The following is a 23148-nucleotide window of genomic DNA, read 5'->3' as shown; positions in this document are numbered from 1 at the left end:
ACGAATATAGGCCTGAAATATCGCGACAGATGATAGGTTAACTGCCAACAAAATTTCTCAACATCATTTGGTTGCAGATGAGAATCTACCTGTAAGAAATAATACACAAATGGTCCTGCAAAAACATGAAAACTGAATGTAAAGGTATTAAATACAAGAAACGAATGGTTGTTTGAACTATATATTTCTGTAATTTTGTAATCATGTAGTAAAAATATTCACATTACAGATTAAGTAAAACAGAAACCCACTGATGATGGCGCAGAGGTGCTGAAACATGTGCGGGAAATTGAAAAAATGGTGTTTTGCATAACTGGTGGACATTACATCCAACGATATTAATTGGAAAAATGAAAAACACAAGGAGCTGCATATCCAGATGATGAATATTTCTCTGTTTTTAAGGATAAGTCATAGACATACAGATGTTTGTCAGTATTTGTTCTGCATTTGAAGAGGACTGATATTCTTGTAGCTTTTTTATGCGAGTGTTTTACATCGTAATGTTCACCATCTGTGTATTTAAAAATTGAGTAAAGCAACTTTTAGTAAGCTAACAGTAGAAAAGGTCTTGAATAAAATGTTTCTGACTCATTTTTTTCTGATTTAGTGTCAGCTTTTATGAGATTACAAAAGTAGAGTTAACTCATTAATAAAAACAAAAATTCTTCTAAAAATGGCTTTAATTTACACAACTTACCTGTTTACTTACTCTTCAGATCATAATCGTGTAAAGAAGACAGCTTGCTGTTCATTCAGAGCTAGAGGGTTAATAAGATGTTTTGAAATACAGAATTCCTTACATTTACTTTTTCCATCTTACAACTTTTCTTGCACATGAAATCTCGAAATTTGTGTGGGGAAAAATGCTAAAACTTGTCTGAAAATCATGGAAATATCGGGGAATTTCACCTGGGAAACATTGTGGCAACCCTGTTAGGTATTTCATTCTGGATTTTTTTTTCTTGTTTCATCTGAATATCATAATCTTGTTCTAAAGCTGATTAAAAAATGGAAACATGTTAAATTTACTTGCAGTGGCTTGTTTGTAGTTTTTCATGTATCCCTTGCAATAGCACCATGTTAGTCAAATTTCATGTGATTGTTGGAGCAAGATTGAGACTATATTGAGTGCTTCAGCATATTAGGAAATCTTGAACCTGTTTGAGCAAGAATTTTGTTTGTCTGGTACCGTGTCGCGGAGTTTGAATCCCCGCCAGATGTCATGTACGTCGAAGACCCCTAGAGGTCTCTGCACCATCGCGCTGTAAGCTGTGGTGGTGCACGCCTCCTGGCCCGCTTTTAGTGTGAGGGCGTCACAGTGGAACACGTGGTTCCAGCGACCAATAGTGGCGCCCCTGTTAGAGTACTTAAGCGGCTGCCTCTCGTTCATCCAGTCAGTCTAATCTCGCGTATGTCTGTGGACACATCGCCTCACGTTAGACAGCTTACTTACTTTCTTGTTCTGTGTACGAGTGGATGTGGTTGTTAGGTTTCCTTGTGACTCCATTAGTCGATTTTGTTGTTGTTCGTTCTGCAATATGCAATTGCATATTATATGTCCATAGAAAGTATGTATCTGAAGAATTGCATTGATTGAATATACACAAATACCCACTCTTTATTTAAACAGCAATACCTAAATACAATATTTCTTATCTTACATCCCATGTCTGTACAGCTCGTATATTGATTCTGTTATCAGTGTTGTAAATGGTCTCTTCATCTTGTTGTGTTGTGATATTTAACATTCATATATAAATCATTCAGGATACATAAGTATGATGTAAGAAAGGGAGAGCGGGGGAACCTGTGCCTGTGGGCTGTGGTACCAACATGGTGGCCGTTTTGGGATACGCAACCTTGGATGCAACTCTCAATTTTCATATGGAAATAGGGTCATGTGATGCATCAAATAGATAGAGCAATACACAAGAAAACCAATTGTGTTGCTCACCTATGGACTACCATGTACATTTTGTCTGAAAATCATGTGTGTGTGTGTGTGTGTGTGTGTGTGTGTGTGTGTGTGGTAGAGATTGTGGCAAGGTTAAGTGCTTCTTATGTAATACCTTTCAGTATTTAAATCGCAAAGGAGTTACGCATGTTGTGTATCATAAGGGTTGTTTGGTTTTTTATGGATATGGTTTTCACAAGATGACAGGTGGAATGCAGGTTTTATATCATAATATTTTCAATTCTGTATCATTGTTTTTTAGAATATTTTCTTTAATAACATGCGAGGGGTGTTGAGTAACAAATGCAGCACATTTTTTTTTTCTGAAGTAAGGTTGGTTTTGTCTAGGAGTCCAATACACCATATTATTCCCCACTCTTTTGGCTACAAAATGCTGTTTTTCAACAGAATGTCTGTTCAATGCAGTGGCCATATGCCACACTACTGGGAGGGCCAGAATGCCCGCATGGTACCACACCACTGGTCATCATCAGAGCCAGCATCTTACTGTATCAGTAGCCTTCCCATCATCCGTGTACTGATTCCTGTGAAGTGCAACCTTCATTGGGCCAAACAGATGGAGGCCGGAAGGTGCAAGATCTGGGCTGTTAGGGTGGATGAGGAAGAACATTCCAGTGAAGTGTATCAGCACTGCGAACGGAGACGTCTAGTAATGCAGGGAGGTGTTTGATTGTGATCCGTCGATCACTTTGAACGAGTGTGTCCACATGTTCCAACACCGCTGGACTCACAGCTGTGTGTGGCTTGCTTACTTGCAGATATAGGTCAGGTTTGTGCGTCCTTGTTGCAGTTGATGACAGGCACCTCGCCCAGTTACTCATCATGTTTTTGTTCATTGCCAGGCCTCTGTAGACATTCTGCAAGCACCAATGAATGTCTGAGATGCTCAAGTTTTCTCCCAAAAGAAACTCAATTACAGCTCTGCTTGGAACACAACTGTGTTACAGATGCCATTTTGAAGGATACATATAGCACTGCCACCTGTTGGAACTTCATGAAACTATAGGGGTTTAAGTGGGAATATTCCATGATGTCCCACAATGAATTGTGCATTTTTTGTACCGAAATTGGCTGAGGAAAAAAGTATGTTGCAGTACTTATTGAATACCCCTTGTAAATTGTATTGTTTGTTACAACAGTCTGATGTCTATTCCAATAAACAGTAAAATTTTCAATAATATAGACAATAAAATGTTTTAAAAATTGTGGCTATGCACTCCAGTGCTACAAGTTATGTAGAATGTTGCATACACTGTCAGATGTAAACATAAAGAGCATTGAACCGCATTTCACTTGTAATTGTGTGCTGGATGTTGTCATGCCATACTTCATATAGTTCATGATTAAGTATGAAAGCTGCTGATGCTGATATTGATATTGACATATAGCACAAATATTATATTGTGCTTGTGTTAGGCCCAATTACTTCCACAACGTTTTTGAGATACTATGTACCTGCAGATCCATGGTTTGTACCACTTTTAGCTGCAGAGTAGTGCTTCATAATATAATATGGTTATGCCCCCCTATCATTCAGAAAAAAATTGTGTTTTTATTGTGTATCATATTCAGATCTGCCAGACAATGACAGTAGGTCAACTTGTCTTGGCAATAGAAAGTGCTGTATGGCTGTAGCTTTGGTTTGTTTAAAAAAGTCTTTCATATTACAAGTGACAGAAACACTGACAGACTGACCAGGAATGACAGTACTGAATGGAGACTTGAGGGCTCTCCTGGTGCATGATGCATGTGTGAAGTGTTTGTGTTGGTTCTAGGCTCTGAGGTTTAAAAGTACTCAGTTCCATACCAAGACAGTTGCGAGGTTAGCTCTAGTGAGGATTGGCACCATTCGTGCATCTCGCAAAGCTCTCCTGGCCCTGGCAGGCTGATGTATAAAGGGCAGGGTCGTGGGGTTCCTGACTGCCATGCACGATGGTCCTGGATCATTGGACTGAGAGAAAGTGTGCAGTGCCTTACTACAAGAAATTCATCGAATTACACATAATGTGAAGCATAAAAATGCAAGTGCTTCGACTGCTTTTCTGCAGAACTTTTGTATAAAAAGATGAGATAAAATTGTTGGAAGAGGATTGATTTACCATTGGATAATGTAATAGTAGATTTATCAGAAGAATGCAAATTAAAGACAAAATAGAATTAAAATCGGGCAACATGTATACAGCAAAAAACAGTCAAACAGTGGAAAATCTGAGATGGAAGAACAAGAAAATGAGATGGATAGGTTGCTGCTCAGCGCACAGGGGAGGCACTGAGCTGCAGATAGGTGCATTGAAAAGACGGCTAGATATTATTAGGGTGGTGTATAAGTTCTTAGCATATTTGTTTTGCATGGTGATATTCCAGCTGCTATGGGTTTATTTATCAGTTGTCATTTTTTATTTGTAATTCAATGTTGCTATCTGAGTTTAGACATTTGAGATAGTGAGTGGAGCGGCATATGCTAGAAAGTGGAGTGCCATGTGGAGGAATCGGAAAATTTCCAAAATAGTCTTCTGTTGGAGTTCAACGCAGGAGTGACACCAGTGGATGCGACCAGTAGCATTTGTGCTGTGTATAGGGATAATGCCGTTGGATAGTGTGTGGCAAGCAAATGGTTCTCTGATTTTAAGGAGAATCATTTTGACATTTAGTCACTCTGCACATTCAGGAAGACCTTCACAGTTTGATGAAGATTGTTTAAATACATTACTCCACAATTACCAACATCAGTATACTTAAGAACTGGCAAATGTAATGCACTGTGATCATCCCAATATCATTCAACATTTGCATGCAGTGACGAAGGTTAAAAAATTGTTTACTGGTGATGAGAAGTAGTGCTAACATCAGGAAAAGAAAGGAATGATTTATTCCAAACAAAGCCGCAAGTGATGCTACTTCCTGTACAAAGATCTGCACACATCCACAAAAGATAATGTTTCGAATCTGATGGAACGGCAATGATGTGGTGTACTATTCATTGCTTTCTCGAGGTGTAACCATCATTACTGACATTTATTGTCAACAACTGAGATGTCTTGCAGATACATTCAAAGAACAATGACCAGGAATACTGTGTGAAGTGATGCTACTCCGTGATAATGCCCACCCGCATTCTGCTATATTGACAAAAAACACTATACAGGAGTTGGGTTGGAAAGTCATTTCAACACCCACCTTATTCCCCTAATATTGAACCCACAGATTTTCACCTTTTCTGCCCTCTTTCAAATAACCTTCAAATTCCTTCCCAGAAGAAACTGCACTGCTGTGGCTCAAAGAGTTGTTTGCCTCAAAACTGTGTGATTTCTACAGTTATGAAATTGAAAAGTTACTCCAGCGTTGGCAGAATGTTGTTAACAGTGGAGGAGAATATTTTTTTGATACTAATGTCTCTGTTAACTGCATCTGTTACATTTATTAAATTTACTGAAAAATGCTACGAACTTATGCATCAACCCAATATGAACTATCAGGCTAAGTGCTTTGTGAGATGTAAGTGAAACAGAGAGACATTCACTTGTATGTAGCTCCAGCCTCTGTCATCCCTGGATGCTAAAGCCTGACTACCACAGCATCTGAGGTGACCAGCATTCTTAGCTCGGAGCAGGTAGAGCGGTACAAAAGGTGCGCAGGGTGGGGAGGTGCAGGGCTAGCAGGGTAGGAGTGGGACAAGGTGCCAGTGCTGTCTTAATGAGTGTGCAGGAAGGTGGTGGAGACAGGATAGAGCTGCTAAGTGCAGTGCTGGGAAGTAGTGCTGGAGGGGGAGTGGGAGGGGGAGGGGGAGGGGAAGTAGTACAGAACGGGTGAAGACTACATATTTGCTGTGGCAGTGTAGAATGAGGACTGGATTGGGAATGGGGAAGAGGATAGGCAGAGGGAGGACAGGGACTAGCAAAAATAGAGACCAGGCAAGTTATGAGAATGAAGTGTACGCTCCAGAGGGTGTTCCCACGTACACAGTACAGTACAGCTGGCGTTGATGGGAAGAGTCTACATGGTACATGCTGAGCAGCAATTATTAAAGTGTTGCACATTGCATTGGGCAGCATGCTCAGTAACTGGTTGATCCAGCTGCCCCTCGACCAGAGATTGGCAGTGGCCATTCATGTGGACACACACACACACACACACACACACACACACACACACACACACCAGTAAATAAGCCTGAAAATCAATTACAACACGACAATTGGTTTATAATTAACACATCCAAAAGAAACTTATGCAAATTAACAATGAAGTCGTAGATCTAATTGAGAAGTTTTTGGCTGGCTGGCCAGAAAAAGAAATAACCCAGTTAAAATGATTTTGAGAGCTTCTTGTAAACTAGTTTTCAAAAGTAAAGATGTGATGTGTCTGGAAAGGGAAGCTCTCAACCAGTGTGTATCACCAGTCTCAATGTATGGTTGTGGAACATGTTCTTTTAATGTGAAAACCTTTAAGAAATTCAGTGTTCCTCAGTGAGCAATAAATAGATGTATATTGGAAATTGAAAACAGATTATGGTACAGACTGAAGTCAAAGATGTAACTTAATTGTGTCCAGAAAAAAATGAATTGGAGGTGACACACAGCCAGGTGAGGAGCAGTGCACAGGTTGAGTAAGCTGAGCTAAGCTATCTGCTGGACTTGGAGAGATGAGGTGAAGGAAGGTCGAGTGGTGAGGACGACCGTAGAAAATGTACGCTATGTCTACATCTACATCTACATCTGTACTCTGCAAACCACTATTAAGTGAATGACATAGGATACCTACCATTGTATCAGTTTTTAGGTTTTCTTTCTGTCCTATTGATACAGGGAGTATGACAGGTGGAATCTGAACAGATGGAGGTCATTGTGGAAAAAGGGGTTGCAGCTGGAGATGGGTAATAGATGGCAAGGCCATTGGGGGGAATGACACAAAAACAATATGTTGGCTGTGTTCTACCTAGGAATAAGGAAACTTTTTGCTATTGGCGCAGATGGAGAAAACAAGGATTCATGGTGGTGGATAAAAACATGTAAAGATACATCCCATTGTGGCCAGTTACCGTGTTGCTCATTGAGAGAATCTCTGCTTTCACAGACCAGCACCTTCAGCCTGTGACTTGTAATGTGTCCTCCTATGTAAAATACACCAGCCATTTCTTCCCTCGGCTCTCCAGAATTCCTGTTCCTGTACCAAACTGTGCACAGGTTGTCACGATTGATGCCATCTCAATTGGCACTAATTTCCTTAATGCCCATGGCCTTACTGCTAATGAACGCTAGCTTACCCAACATCGGACGGATTCCAAACCTGCAACCATCTTCCTGGTCATCATGACCAACTATATCCTTAACGACAATTATTTCACCTCTGAAGGCACCACCTACGAACAACTCTGAGGTATGGTAGTTAGAGGAATTCTCCATAACCACCCAGAATTCTAAATTCCCCCCCTCCCCCCCCCGCCCCCACCCTCCAAGTTCAGATTCAGTAACGCCATCTTTGTGATCTGAATCACAGGTGATGACACCTTATCCACATTCCTCCAGACCTCTGCCATTTGCTTCACCTGGATCTCCTCAACCCAATAAGCCACCTCCCTCGAGGTCAACCTCCATCTCAAAGATGGCTACATCAGTACCTCCATCCATATCAAACTTACCAAACACTATACAGCGGAGATGCTGAGTGTCTTCATCCTGGATTCTCCATTGTTTGATTTTTACCAGACACTAGCAATACCTCCCTTCGACAGTTTCCACCAATTCCACACCAAGAAGTTCCTTCCATACAGCCTAGCTACTTGTGGCTTTCACATCTGTAGTGATGAGAAGTTCCTTTACAAATATGACAAGGGTCTCACCGAGGACTTCACAGATCAAAATACCCTCCCATGCTTGTACACGAACAAATCTCCCATTCCTCATCTCTCTTACCCACCACCTCCCAAGGTACCACTGTATACTCCTGACTCAGAACCACCCTGCACTGCAGCATCTGAATAACATTCTGTGGCATTGTTTCGACTATGTCTTATCGTGCGCTGGAACAAGAAGTAACCATCCTTACTTGATCCCTGCTCCCAGCCATTTGCCTCATGGCTCATATCCCTGCCATAGGCCTAGATGCAAGGCATATAATGCACATCATCTCGCCTCAACATATTCATGTTTGGTGACAAGCATTGCCTATCCCATCAAAGACAGGGCTATCAGTGGATGCAGTCATGTGATCTACAAGCTAAGCTGCAACTAGTGTGCTGCATTCTGTGTTGCTGACATGAGAACCAACAAGCTGTCTGTCTGCATGAATGGTCATCGCCAAACTGTGACCGAGAGACAGCTGGACCACCCAGTTGCTGAGCATGCTGCCCAACACAAATTTCTTCATTCACTGCTTCATAGTCCACACCATCTGGATCCTTCGTACGGACATCAGTTTTTCTGAACTGTGTGAGTAGGAGCTCTCTGTGCAATATAGCTTATGTTCCTGTATCCTGTAGCCCCCCTGGCCTCAACGTCAGTTAGTTTCTGTCCTTCACCCATCTATCCCCTTCCCTGCACTCACTCCAGCACTACACTGCCTTCTATCCCACAAACACAACCATGTTTCCCTTCCTGTACTTCTCTCCTTTATTGCCCCCTCTCAACCCACTGTCTCACCACCTAACTGCCCTACCCTGTCCCCACCATATCCCTGATCCCACAAGTGGCACTCTACCATCCTCCACCCTTACCCTGCTATCCCTCAGCCTCCCCGCACTAGCCTCCTCCTTACCTCCACAACTCAGATTGCTTCTCACATCACATGCAGTTGCTTGCGGTCTTGTGTGTGCGAGCTATGCTTGCATATGTGACGTTTGCCTACTTTATTTCTTCGTTGACAGTCCTCAGTGTCGACGTACTGCATTGTTATACTGGCTGAAAAATGGAGGGTAGAAGTTCAACACTGACTGCTGTAAATGATGTAGCTGACAGTTGCACAGTTGCGTTTCATAGTTCTTTACTTTCACTGTTGACAACCCCCCAATATTACACAGTTACATGGCCAGTTCACTGTTGCTAAATTTTAAGCCTCATTACTAGGTTACAGGCAAACATCAACATGCTGCTACAATAGTTTGCTGTCGTAAATCTATGAGCAGTAAATACCTAACCACACAGTTCACAGTTCTTGCAGAATAATAAGGTACATGTGACACTGTTTATCAAATAAATTGAACAGACACTTTCATTGTTTTAACACACGACGTACTTGTGTTACACTAATTCCACTTGAAACAGTACATAATTTCCCTCTGAAAATCGGCTGTGGATTGACTGTCTCGGGACCAAAAATTGGGCTTTTATATATCCTCACAATAATAGGCACTGAAACTATACATTGATTGGCATTTGAGTTATGGAAATTACAATTAAAATATAACTCATTCAATTAACTGAATCCACCGAAAAATTCCTTCTTTGTAACAGTTCCTTCTACCACGAAAGTTCGGCTGAATTATTTGTTTAAATGATGAAATTAATGGATATAGTTATGTAATCTGGTAACTATTTTGGAATTAAATAAGATCTGGCTTTGCTGACATATTTTTGAATAGAGCCAAATAAATACTTCAAGAATCCTAGTAGTTCTTCCAAATGTTTATAATTAGTACACAATTTATGTTTGTCAACCATAGAATGTAAGTCACGAAACAATTGCCGATTTCACCCTATAACAAAAGATATTTACTAGGAATAGTCAAAATAAATTATGAAATTGATTACAAACACAAAAGTAAGCTCTAAATTAGATCTGGTGCTATATTTCTGAAGACTGAGGGTCAACCTTTCTCATTTATGAAAATGCAGAATATACTCATGTATGTTAATGGTAATTAGACAATAATGAAAAAATGAGTTTAAGGAGGCAGATGACAAAACAAGAGAGGAAATAAAGAGCCTAGCTTGCTTCGTCACACACACACACACACACACACACACACACACGGGGGGGGGGGGGGGGGGAGAGAGAGAGAGAGAGAGAGAGAGAGAGAGAGAGTGTGCGGGTGTGCACGGACGTGTGTGCGTGTGTTGTGATGTTAAATTATTAATTATAAAATTTAAATATATTTAAACAGTTCAATGTCTGTACATAAAATTAATATACTCAATTTTGTTATGATAACTTTAATTTATTCATGTATTTTAACAGAAATTGTTTCAACTGATACATTTCTGACAGTCTGTGATTTCAACTATTTACCTACATTTTGTATTGGTCACCATAGTTCTGAACAGCATCTTGCCATGGGTCCGCAGTGATTTTCGGTAGTAACTTATTTTTTTTGGAATATGGGAAATCAGCAAGTTTTCTACCAGTGAAGTGACGGGTGTAAATATTAAAAGTACAGCTATTGATAAAGTTTTGTAAACAAATTTCACCAGTGCTTTCATTACACTTTTTGAATATATAAAGAAAAAGTTATAATCACTGACAATCCTGTGTCTGGGGGTCTTTTAGCGTAGCTGTGGGTCAAGCAATTGAAGACATGCACGGAGAAACAGACTATCCCTCAAATGTAAAAACTTAGAAATAGGTGTTGCAATATGTTGCTGGGTATGGGAACTATCACTTAGGGGTCTTCAATTGAAGAGCAGGTTATTGGAAATTGTGGCTCCTGGTTTCATCGTGACTGATGATGAGTTCATGTAATACACTGATCTTGATGAAATATTTATGATGAAGTATATGGATTCTCTATCTCATTTTCTCTTTCTAACCCCCCCCCCCCCAGCCCCCTTCCTCCCTACTGATTTTTTTTAATTTTTTTAAGGAGAGGAAATAGAACAACTTGGTACTTTCTAATGACAAAATTGCAGTCTTTAGCTGAGTGTGTGTGTGTGTGTATGTGTGTGTGTGTGTGTGTGTGTGTGTGTGTGTGTGTTATGATTGCATTATGTTGAGAACATTAGAGCAATGGGCAAAAGCAGTCTCATTCTCATGTTGGCCAGAAAAATTTCAGTTTATATGTAGTGATATCTGGGTGAAAAGCTTCAAAACTAAACATTCAAGATAGCAGAAAACCACCAAATTCATTATTATAAATGATATTGCAATTTTGGAAGAAACAATGGAAGCAGTAGAGAATTTTTGTGTACAGTAGACATGTAGTACCAAATTTCAACGTTGATTACATAATTTTCACTGACCAGCCTGGAACCCATTATGGCTTAACATATATAAAAGGACACAGGATTGCAAGAGTGAAAAGAATATTATAAAAAGGATAGTTTCTACTCACCACATAGCGGAGATCCTGAGTCACAGAAAGGCACAATAAAAAAGACTGTCAGAAACTGAGCTGCTGGACAACAAGACCTTTGTCAGAATACCAGAGAAGGAAAGTTGCTACTCACCATATAGCGGAGATGCTGAGTCGCGATAGGCATAACAAAAAGATTCATACAATTATAGCTTTTGGCCATTAAGGCCTTTGTCAGCAGTACACACACACACACACACACACACACACACACACACACACACACACGCACACGCAACTTGCACACACGTCTGCAGTCTCGGAGAGTTGAAACCACACTGCGTGTGTGTATGCGTGTGTGTATGTGTGCCTACTGCTGACAAAGGCCTTAATGGCCAAAAGCTATAATTGTGTGAATTTTTTTGTTGTGCCTATTGCGACTCGGCATCTCTGCTATATGGTGAGTAGCAACTTTCTTTCTCTGGTATTGTTACATTCCATCCTGGATTTTCTATTGTTAGACCTTTGTCAGAAATAGACAATATGGACATGCACACTCTCATGGAAAAGCGTTCGGTCCTTGAACTGAACTGTTAGTACTGTCAAGAAATTAGAATAATATAAGAATATTGTTACTTGCTCAAGTCAGAAAATCTATCAAAAGACCTTAATGAAAAATTCTTGGAAACAACATTAAAAACTTATGTGGCTAACGGCAAATTCCTTCTATTGACTGATTTGTAGGATGGCCAAGCAGATTTGAGATTATATGAAGAGACATTCATCAGTGAGGGAGATGAAGTAATGTATTCTCTGAAAATCATTCCACCTAAATGTACTCCTCTTGCTCAACCCTCTGATGTATATTTCTATCTCCAAATCAAAAATTGAATTAAAAGGCTGCAAAGTGCTCCTGAACAATAGCAAGAATTATCATCAAGAAAATACATTTTATCGTACAGCATCAACTCGGTGCTCCTGTTTTCTCCCCAGCAATCATGCAGCATCAATTCAGTGCTGTTGCTTCCTCCCCAGTTATTTGTTATGCTTGGTATGCATCAAGGAAAGACCTTCAGTGAAAACCTTGAATTAAGTATCCCTTCTGCTGAAGCATATTCTGGAAAAAAGTTCTTGCTCAATGGCTTTCATAAAAATGTGCATGCTGTGTACAATATGTATGTCTTAAATATTTCTTTGATGATTATCACCTTAAAAATATAATGTAAATCTAATAGTAAATAAAATACAGATAATTAAGTGCTGTAGTTCTTGGAAATTTTACTTTCATTCAAAACTTCACCCCATTATGTAACTCAATTTTTTTAAAAATGTTAAAATTAAGTAATCATAACTAAATGTATGTAAATTGAACTGTTTGAATATACTGAAATTTTTGTAATTAATAAGTCAACATTGCAAGGAATGAAAAGAATGGGGACAAAGAAAATCACACTAGCAATGGGAATCGAACCCGAATTGACGAGTTGGCAGTCGGTTTGCTTTACCACTGTACCATGCCACTGACTTAGAACTGTTGCTCAAAAATTCCTCAGACCACTCAAAAATCTTTAGACAGTGTTTTATTTTTTGCTGTGGTCCCCTCAGGTGAGATATTTTAGTAACTTGAAAGGGGCAACTACCTCCTGCTTCTCACATTGTTTTGGCCAACTCAGTGAGCCCCATCCCGTGACCTCTTCTTGTGAGCTCAGCCTAGACAATCTTGAATGCAGCTTTGGTTTCTGTCTCAGTGCGTTTTAGTTTCTTGTCTGCTGAGCAAGTACACTACCTCCATTTGGCAATAGTCTATTCCGTGTAAATGCACTTAGATTTTCTCCATAGATCTCACTTCTATCAATTTTGGGTTCTAACAAAGTTTCTGTACCTAGTGTTATGTGAGCTGCATTGGTTTCTAAGAGGGCTTCAGACTCCTGACACTTCGTTGTCAATGCTTTGACAATGAATCACTAAGATTTTAATAGTCTTGCCTGTGTTGTACATTTCTTTGGATCTTGTACTGACACTTACAGGTCTCCCACAGTTATTGTTATGTATACTGGATTGAGAGTTGCCTAACATAAAACCAACCAACATTGTGTGCCACCTACACAGTCACCTGTCTGGGTAACAGCATCTGCAAAAAGTTGCAGTCAAGCTTGTCACAGAACATTTGAAGTGTCCGTTTCAATCCTTGTACTTGAGTGAGAACCAGGGGGCCTCGATGAGTTCTAGAGACAATGCTTCATCAAAAATCTTTGAGTGAGGCTGCTCATCTCAAGCTCCTCTACCATTCACTGAAATAATCAAAGTATGACCTCTGCGCCCAGACGACAGACACCGTTTTTTCCCCTATGGGCACCACACTCCGTAGTTGAGCCCCCAGGCGAACACACTGAGTGCCTCGTGTTCCTTCTTATACCTTGCTGCCCATTCACATGGGCGTGTGTAGTTGAAGTTGATAAAGCAAAGTAAGTTTTTGAGGAGGCTTTTATCAAGTAGCAGGTGTGAAATGGTCATTGTCATTGTACATGTTATTGTCATTGTTTTCTCTGGTGGTTGTGGTGGTCTTGAAGGTGAAATATTGACTGGTAGGTTACTTGCTATTCTGAATACAGGGTGTATACGACCCGAGAATTTTTTCATCTGGGAGAAAACCGGGAAATACCCGGGAATTTTTTCATCCGGTAGAAAACTGGGGAAAACCTGGAATTTTTTTAGAATTCCGGGATATATTTTTGTTTTAGTTTTCAGTTAAATTGTTGTAATTTTGACTGGTAACAAATAATACTCTAACCAAGGATATTACTGCATCCCTCTACTGCAAAATAATACTGCAGCAATAAAACATGAATGAGAGAAAAAAAAAAAAACTAAAATGAAACTTAAGTTGCAAGGGAAATTCACCATGTGCACAACGAAACACAGTGCTCATACAAGCGTTTGCCAGTAGCAAAATGTGTAAAAAGGCTTTGGGTAGACTATGCAGTGCTTCATAACAACAAATTGCTTCTGATGAGCACGATGTCACAACAGTTTACATTAGATTCTTGTGAGCATTTGTGAGCAGGCCCGCAAGCATGCACAGTTGAGTCACACATGTACCTTCTCCCTTCTGGCTGCAAAAGTGTGGTTGTTAGCTGTATAAGCAAGCAGCAAGATGCTATCTGGAAAAATTTTACTGGTGTGCGCATGCTGCCATATTCACTGGGAGCAAACAGGGGTATCTGCCCTGGGTGGCAATTTCAGTCAAGCATTAATTGCCTTGCAGAACAATGAAGTTATTTTTGTCAGTTTGCTAAAGAAACATGGCTTTATTAATCTTTTCCGCTGAGGCAGTCAATTTATTTGAAATGAAGTGTTTAATTCCACACTATTGGCTAGTTTCAGCTGTTCGCTGCATTTCAAAAGAGCATGTTTTCATCTTCTAGCACGTATGGCATTATGCCATAATAAAGAACCAAAAATGAGATAATGCAGTAGTCGTAGTCCAAGAAAATTTACAACCGAATCTGGACTTATGAATGTCCACTTTAAGCCGAATTATGCATTTTAGTATGCTTCACGAAATTCCTCTGATGTCTTGTTTCTTTTGTGACATAATGTAAGATCTTTTAATGGTTTACACGTACGAATATATGGGCTTCCTGCATCGTCATAGCTGCGCAAGCGCAGTAAAGCCTGTTATCTGGCGCTCTTGGGTAACTGCTGAAATGAACCTCTTTTTAAAAGGTTGCGGGAAAATATTGCGAATGATTGATTGAAAAGCTTTACTTTCAAAGTAAATTTCCTTTTACGCAAAATGAAATAAGTGAGAGAATGTGCGATGAATTTCTTTTTCTTAAATCACAGAGCATTTGTGTCTCATTTAAAAATCAACTGTTTGAGGATGGCCATTTACATTATATGTGGAAGTTTAGCTTCTATTGCAGCTTATTAATCGTCGAGACCAATATTATATGTGAAAGCTCTGCTTTTCTTGTAGCAACACTGTGTATATTAATTTACGTCATTAACTTTTCCTGTTTGTGTGTACGCGCTACTTAACAGTGATAATGCTATTGGCTGACTGCATCACGTGTCCTAAACTCTGAATATCCCCTGTATCAGGTGGCAAGATCACGTGACACGAGCTATGAGTGGCTTACAAAACGCACTGCAATCTCGATTTCAAAGCTTCGGAAAGTAATTTGCGGTGTTTTGTGGAATTCGAATTTATACTTTCGTAATACGAAAATGTGCAGAGTGCATGGTCTTTTTTTCTGAGTTTCATTTTCTAGAGGGCTGAAAAATTCTATGCTGGTGTTAAAACCATAACCATTCAAAGTACTGATAAATTTTACAGTTCCGAGGAAAAGTATACTGTCATTTAACAAGGAAAAAGTGTATTTTCACCCGGGAGAAAGTATGTTTTCAACTGGGAAATCCAGGAATTTTTTTTCCTTGTCCACATATACACCCTGGAATACAATCGAATGCCCAGGGCCTGAGCAAGCTTAAGATCTGACATGATGGACACATCACTATCAGTAGGGTCGAATATCAAATTCTCTCTCTCTCTAGACGCACTAAAATGAGTTTAAAGGCATTTTGAATTACCTTCTGCAACTTTTAAACATCTAGAGTGCTAAAGAGATGTGCTATTTTGTATCAACATAGTGGTACTTTCGAAGGTAGTACATATTTTCCACATTCTCTGGTTGTTTCAGCATTGTGGGAGTATGCAGTTCAAGTGGCCACAGGCATGGCATACCTGGAATCAAAACGATTCATCCACAGAGACTTGGCATGCCGTAATGTGCTGCTCGCTTCAGTTGATCGTGTCAAGATCGGAGACTTTGGCTTGATGCGAGCCCTCCCGCACCATGAAGATTGCTACATCATGACTGAACACAAGAAGGTTCCATTTCCGTGGTGTGCACCCGAGAGCTTGAAGAGTCGCCAGTTCAGCCATGCTTCAGGTATAGTTCAGCAGCCAGTTTCATCATCCGTATTTTTCTTTAAAAATTAATAAGTTAGCACATTTAAGATTTTATATTTTGAACTGATTTTTTGTTTAGTCTTTCGGTAAACATATGAGGGCTGAAAATATTTAATTCCTCGTTATGCAGAGTGTCTGATACAACCTCACTTTGCTCTGAGCTCTTACTGTGATTAGCTGCATAGTTATTGTGCCAGAAATTGGACAGTGCCTGGGTGTTCGCTACAGTGATATGGTACAAGCTGTGCAATTATTGTGGCTGAAATTGAACAGTGTGATGGGAGTTTACTACACTGATTGCTGGGAGACTCTGTGTAGTTACTGTGGCTAAAATTGGACTGTGTAATGGTAGTTCGCTAGAGTGATTGATGGGACGAGTGGTGTAGCTATTGTGACTGGAATTGGACTTTGTGACCAGAGCTGTATGGAGATGATTGTGTGCTCTTGCCAAAACTGCCAAAGCTTTTAACAAAAATGCCAAAGCTCTCTTTCCACCCCTCCTCCCTTCGCCTCCCCCCATAAAATTCCTTTTTTACAGTTGTCTCTATGCAGAATTAGCAACCTTTATCAGTGAAAAATATTGCACAGAACATATTAAAAGTATCACTTAAGCAAATAGTTTCAAAACACTCAGGGGCATGCATCTCCTGCGGCGAGCACGGGTCCCCAGTCCTCCTGGGTGTCCAGGGTTAAGAATAGGCCTGAGGTATTCCTGCCTGTCGTAAGAGGTGATTAAAAGGAGTTTCACATGTTTTGGCCTTTATGTAATGGTTCCCTGTAGGGTTTGACCTCCGTTCTTCAAACTTTTCCCCAGATAGGGGCTATCGATTGCAGTTCGCATGTGGTCCCTTCTCTCCCAACTGGAGTCCTTCCCTTTACCACCTCTGCTTGTGGTCTGTTCACGTACACCTCCATGGTGTACGCCTCGGCCACAGCTTCGTCTGGGCCTTTTGCATGCCCCTGATGACTCCATTAATCCTGCTGCTCTCTGCTGTCATTTCCTCTCGATTCTTGACGTGTTCCGGGGCTCTGAAGCGGTTTACACTGACAGCTCAATGGCTGATGGTCACAAAGGCATTGCATATGTTCATGGAGGACATATTGAGCAGCACTCCTTGCCAGTCGGCTGCCATGTTTTCACTGCAGAGCTGGCAGCCATATCTCGTGCTCTTGAGTTCATCTGCTCATGCCCTGGCGACTCATTCGGGAGGACGACGGTTCAATCCCGTCTCCGGCCATCCTGATTTAGGTTTTCCGTGATTTCCCTAAATCGTTTCAGGCGAATGCCGGGATGGTTCCTTTGAAAGGGCACGGCCGATTTCCTTCCCAATCCTTCCCTAACCCGAGCTTGCGCTCCGTCTCTAATGACCTCGTTGTCGACGGGACGTTAAACACTAACCACCACCACCCTGGCGACTCATTTCTCCTGTGTACTGACTCATTGAGCAGCCTACAAGCTATCGACCAGTGCTACCCTTGCCACCCACTGGTAGCGTGCATTCAGGAGTCCATCTGTGCCCTGGAACAGTCCCACTGTTCTGTGTTATTTGTGTGGGCCCCAGGACACGTCGAAATCCCCGGCAGTGAACTTGCCGACAGGCTGGCCAAACAGGCAACACAGAAACCGCTTCTGGAGACAGGCATCTCTGAAGCTGACCTGCGTTCTGTCTTACATCGCAGGGTTTTCCAGCTTTGGGAGATGGAATGGCATAACAGCATGCACAACAAACTGCGTGTCATTAAGGAGACTATGAATGTGTGGAAGTCTTCCATGCAGGCCTCTCCCAGGGAATCAGTTGTTCTCTGCCGGCTCAGAATTGGCCATACGTGTCTAACGCATGGTTACCAACTCCGTCGTGAGGACCCACCTCAGTGTCACTGTGCTCCCAAATGACAGTCGTCCACCTCTTGCTGGACTGCCCACTTTTAGCCGCTCTGCAGCAGACTGTTAACTTTCCCAGCACCCTGCCCATGGTGTTGGGTGACAATGCCTCCACAGCAGCTTTAGTTCTACGTTTTATCTGTGAGAGTGGGTTTTATAATTCTATGTAGGTTTTAGCGCATGTCCTTTGCCCCTTTGTGTCCTCCACCCTAGTGCTTTTAGGGTGGAGGTTTCAATGTGTTGCAGAGTGGCTGGCTTTCCCTTTTTATTCTCGTGGTTTTCCAGCCACTGTAATCTGCTTTCATGTTTTCTCTCTTCTGTTTCTAGCATCTCTGTTGTTTTCTTGTCCTCTTTTGTTCCTTTTAGTGTTCTTTGCCTTCCTTTCGTTCTTGTGGTTTTTTCTTTCTTTCCGTTTTGTGTTATATGTTTGGTCAGTTTTGTTCTCACACTTGTGGCATTGTTTTATTAGGAACAAGGGATCGATGACCTCGTAGTTTGGTCCCTTCTCCCGCCTTTAAACCATCCAAGCAACCATGGACTTCTTTGCACTTGATATCTAGCACGGTAGCCAGTCCGTTGTGGTGGGGCCACCATGTAACCTGTTGCTTGTAGCCCCCTGACCACACAGGGATCGCTCTGCCGGTGCCTGCGCCATTAACAACACCAGCAGTCTCTAAGCGTTCACGAGCTCAATTCAACGTACAGAAGTTCGACCCCAAATCATTCCCCTCCCTGGCCGCACCATGAGAACAACACCAGGCTAAGGATGTCATCGGATCTTGTATGTTAGAGAGCTGATGGGGAATCTTTCATGGCCATGAAGCCTCAGTTTTTTGTTGATCATTTAGAGGACAAGTTTGGGAAGGTGAAGGGATTGTCAAAAATGAGATCTGGCTCAGTCCTTATCAAAACAGCATCCTCTGCCCAGTCACGGATGTTACTTGCTTATGACAAGTTGGGGGATGTTTCTGTAACCATCATGCCCCATAGGAGCTTATATATGGTCCAGGTATCATATTTCACAGAGACCTTCTTTTGCAGCCTGACAATGAGCTGTGCGCCAATTTAGAGCGGCGAGGTGTAAGGGTCTGGCGTGTCCATTGGGCTCAGAGGTATAATCAAGTTGTCACCAGTGCCTACATCTTGGGCTTCAAGCCTTCAAGGGTGGCACATTACCCGAGGAGGTCAAGGTGATGGTCTGCCGGTGTGATGTAAAGCCCTATATCTCTCCCCCGATGCGGTACTTTAAGTCCTGGACGTTTGGCCATATGTCTTCCCGCTGTACTTCCAGCGTCACATGTCGACATTGTGGACGCCCATCACATCCCAGTACTCCATGTGCCCTACCTCCCATCTGTCTGTGTCAGCTGCGAAGAGCACCATTAGCCTTGCTCACCAGACTGCAGGATTCTCCAGAAAGAAACGGAAATCATGGAGTACAAGACCCGGGACCGACTGAACTACACTGAGGCTAAGAGAAAATTTGAGTGCCTGCATCCTGTACACATGACATCATCTTACACTGCCACTACAACAGTTCTGGCACCATCAGCTCTGCCAACCCCAAGCCGGAAGACTACACCTGCCCCCTCGATCGTGGTGGTGGCGGTGCATTTCCCTCCCTGTTGCTCATGCAGCACCTCTTTCGGGAGCAACCCCCGCCCCCCCCCCTCCCACCAACCATCGGGGACATCTGTCCCCACTTCTAAGCTGGAGAAGCTTAAGTCCTCTTTGGTGTGACGTCATAAGCGAGTGTCTGCGTGTGAGATGGCTCTACAAGTTTTTATATGTTTTTAGGTTTCAGATACATATTTTAACGGTTTTTGTGATAATATTTATTGTATAAGTGACTTATTAGTGGTTTCTTCATTCACCTCTGCCTTTCTTGTGTTGTGACCTGATATTTGTGAGTGTTTCGTATCGAGCAACGTAACCTCTTACCTGTGTTTACATTCCGCGCTGACCAGTTGCAGCTGTAGCGGCGCATCGAAAGCTAAGTACTAATTAATTGTTTGTGTAGAGTGGTTTAATTAGGAACTTTAGTAGTCTTCAACCGGAGTTTTTTGTGTTTTCTGGTGAAATAATTTCCGACGAACCTTTTGGGAACTGTTTTCAGCTTCGTTACTGTGTCATTAGACATTTGATTGTCTTTCTGTATTAGTCTTTTGTTTTATTCACATTTGTTGTTTATTAATACTGTTAATAATAGTAGATACTTCCCTTGTAGAGTAAGTTTGTGTTTATTGTAGTCAGGTTTTTAACATTATCTTATTGTAGTAGTGGAACTTAGAAAAAGTAAAATTTTACCATGAGTGAGAAGTGTGGGCTTTGCCGTAGGTTCGTGAGTAGTGGATTGCGGTGTGAGACTTGTTCGAAGTATTTTCACTGGGGGGAATGCAGTCGGGAAGCCAGTGGGCATTCTGGTGAGATCCTCTCCTGGAACTGCAGGTTATGTAGCAAGAGTAAGTTGATAGAGGAGCAGGAGCGTAAGATCTGTGCCCTTCGGGTGCAGTTGAAAAACGCACAGGAGGAGCTAGATAGGATGAGGAGGGAGAAGGGGGTTGGGGAATGGGAGCTGGCTGTTGGCAAAAGATCTGCTAGGAGAAGAAGATTTTCAGATAGTTTTACTATTGGTGTTTACAATAGATAGGACCAACTGTCAGAGTCTAGTGGAGAGGAATCTCTAGTAGCTGTAGATGTAGGAAGTATGCAGCAGACCTCAGTAGTTGCGGTGGCTAGAACAGTTGCAAAGTCGAAGAGGAAGAAGAAGGTTCTGCTGTTAGGTAGTTCTCATGGCAGAGGTGTAGGCCAGCAGTTGCAGGAAGTGCTGGGGAGTGAGTACCAGGTCACCAGCATTGTGAAGCCTAATGCAGGATTGGCTCAGGTGACTGTTAACATAGGGGGGTTATGTAGGGATTTTACTAAAGAGGATCAGGTAGTGATTGTGGATGGGGCTGGTAATAGTATTGATAGGGATGGGGAGTATGTCATAGATGGTGACCTGGAAAAGATAGCCACTCAGACTGGCAACACGAATGTGCATTTCATGGAACTGTTTCAGTGCCACGATCGGCCTCATCTTAATACCGCTGTCAGGCGTAATGACATGAGACTTGGGGGTGCGCTGATGACAGAAAGCATGGGCCACATTTCAGCAGGACGGGTTTCACTAGACATGGCCTGCACCTCAACAGGTATGGGAAGGGGAGGTTGGCAAAGCTTATAGGTGACAGCATAGGTGGGGTTGGTGGGATCACTCATGGGAAAATTCCTGCAGTAGTGGGTGTTAGAGCTGCACCTTTTTTAGACTGAAGTCGGTTGATAGGTATTCCTGCTTAAGGGAAGTCTCTCTAACAAAGGAACCACTTTTGACAAAGCTTAGGTATCCGAGTAATGAGGGAATTAGTATATTTCATCAAAATATACAAGGTATTAGAGATAAAGTTAGTGAACTGCTTATAGATGTTGACTCTGAAATTATTGGTATATCTGAACACTTCTTAAATAAGGAGATAATTCAGAGGCTTCCTTTACCAGGATACAGGTTGGCTGGCAGCTTTTCGAGGAGCTCTTTGCGGTGTGGGGGAGTAGCCATGTATGTGAAAAACGGCATCCCATTTGAGCCAATTGATGTTTCAAAGTACTGCACTGAAAAGGTGTTTGAATGTTGTACAGGTGTGGTTAAATTTAACGGAGCTAAACTTCTAACTGTTGTTATTTATAGATCCCCAGACTCCTATTTCACAACATTTTTGCTAAAGCTAGAGGAGGTTCTTAGTTCACTTTATAGGAAATACAAAAAGTTAGTTATATGTGGTGACTTCAATATCAATTGTATAAGTTATTGTGCAAGGAAGAGGATGCTGGTAGACCTCCTTAATTCATATAATCTTATGCAAACCGTATTCTTTCCAACGAGAGTGCAAGGGAACAGTAGAACAACCATAGACAACATTTTTGTTCATTCCTCATTACTAGAAGGGCATTCTGTTAGCAAAAAGGTGAATGGCCTTTCAGATCATGAAGCACAAATTTTAACTCTAAAAGATTTTTGTGGTGCAACACGTGTTAAATATAGTCATCAGCTGTTTAGGAAAGCTGATCCAGTTGCTGTAGAGACCTTTGTAAACCTTATCAAGGAACAAGAGTGGCAAGATGTTTATAGCGCTGGAACAGTAGACGATAAATATCATGCTTTTCTCAAGACTTTTCTCGTGCTCTTTGAAAGTTGCTTTTCGTTAGAATGTTCAAAACAGGGTACTAGCACAAACAGGCAGCCTGGGTGGCTGACTAGAGGGGATAAGAATATCTTGTAGAACAAAGTGGCAATTATATCAAAATGCTAGAAACAGTCAAAATCTAAATGCAGCAGCCCATTACAAACAGTATTGTAAGGTGCGTAAAAATGTTATTAGGAAGGCAAAAAGTATGTGGTATGCAGATAGAATAGCTAAGTCTCAGGATAAAATTAAAACCATATGGTCAGCCGTAAAGGAAGTGGCTGGTCTGCAGAGACAGGTCGAGGATATAGAATCAGTGCGTAGTGGGAATGTTCGTGTTACTGATAAGTCGCATATATGTACAGTATTTAATAATCACTTTCTGAATATAGCATGTGAACTAAATAGAAACCTAGTCCCAACAGGGAATCAGATAGCATTCTTAGAAAAAAGTGTTCCGAGACTGTTAGCTGAAATGCTCCTCCATGATACTGACAAGAGGGAGGTTGAGTTAATAATTAAATCACTAAAGACCAAGAACTCCCATGGATATGACGGGGTATCTAGCAGAATACTGAAGTATTGTTCTATGTTTGTTAGCCCAGTACTTAGCCATATCTGTAACTTTTCCTTTAGGAGTGGTCGGTTTCCTGACTGATTAAAGTACTCGGTAGTGAAGCCACTTTATAAAAAGGGAGACAGGGATAATGTTGACAATAATAGACCTATTTCTATGCCATCGGTGTTTGCTAAAGTTACCGAGAAGGTTGTATATACAAGGTTACTGGAGCATTTAAATTCACAATTTGATGTCAAATGTTCAGTTCGGTTTTAGAAATGGTTTAACAACTGAAAATGCTATATTCTCTT

General features: G+C 41.4%; 1 protein-coding gene across 3 annotated transcripts in view; it reads left to right on the top strand.

The window, feature by feature from the left end:
• LOC126253587 (activated CDC42 kinase 1) overlaps positions 1–23148 on the top strand; it is a 566545-nt gene that overhangs the window by 171834 nt on the left and 371563 nt on the right. For all 3 annotated transcript variants that reach the window (XM_049955017.1, XM_049955019.1, XM_049955018.1), the window contains exon 6: positions 15905–16156. In XM_049955017.1, coding sequence (XP_049810974.1) covers positions 15905–16156 — 252 coding nt within the window. The remainder of the gene's footprint in view (positions 1–15904; positions 16157–23148) is intronic.

This window comes from Schistocerca nitens, chromosome 4, assembly GCF_023898315.1.
Source record: "Schistocerca nitens isolate TAMUIC-IGC-003100 chromosome 4, iqSchNite1.1, whole genome shotgun sequence".
Classification (NCBI taxonomy): Eukaryota; Metazoa; Arthropoda; class Insecta; order Orthoptera; family Acrididae; genus Schistocerca; species Schistocerca nitens.
Note: the sequence above shows the minus strand (reverse complement) of the source record. Positions and strands in the feature narration are given on the sequence as shown.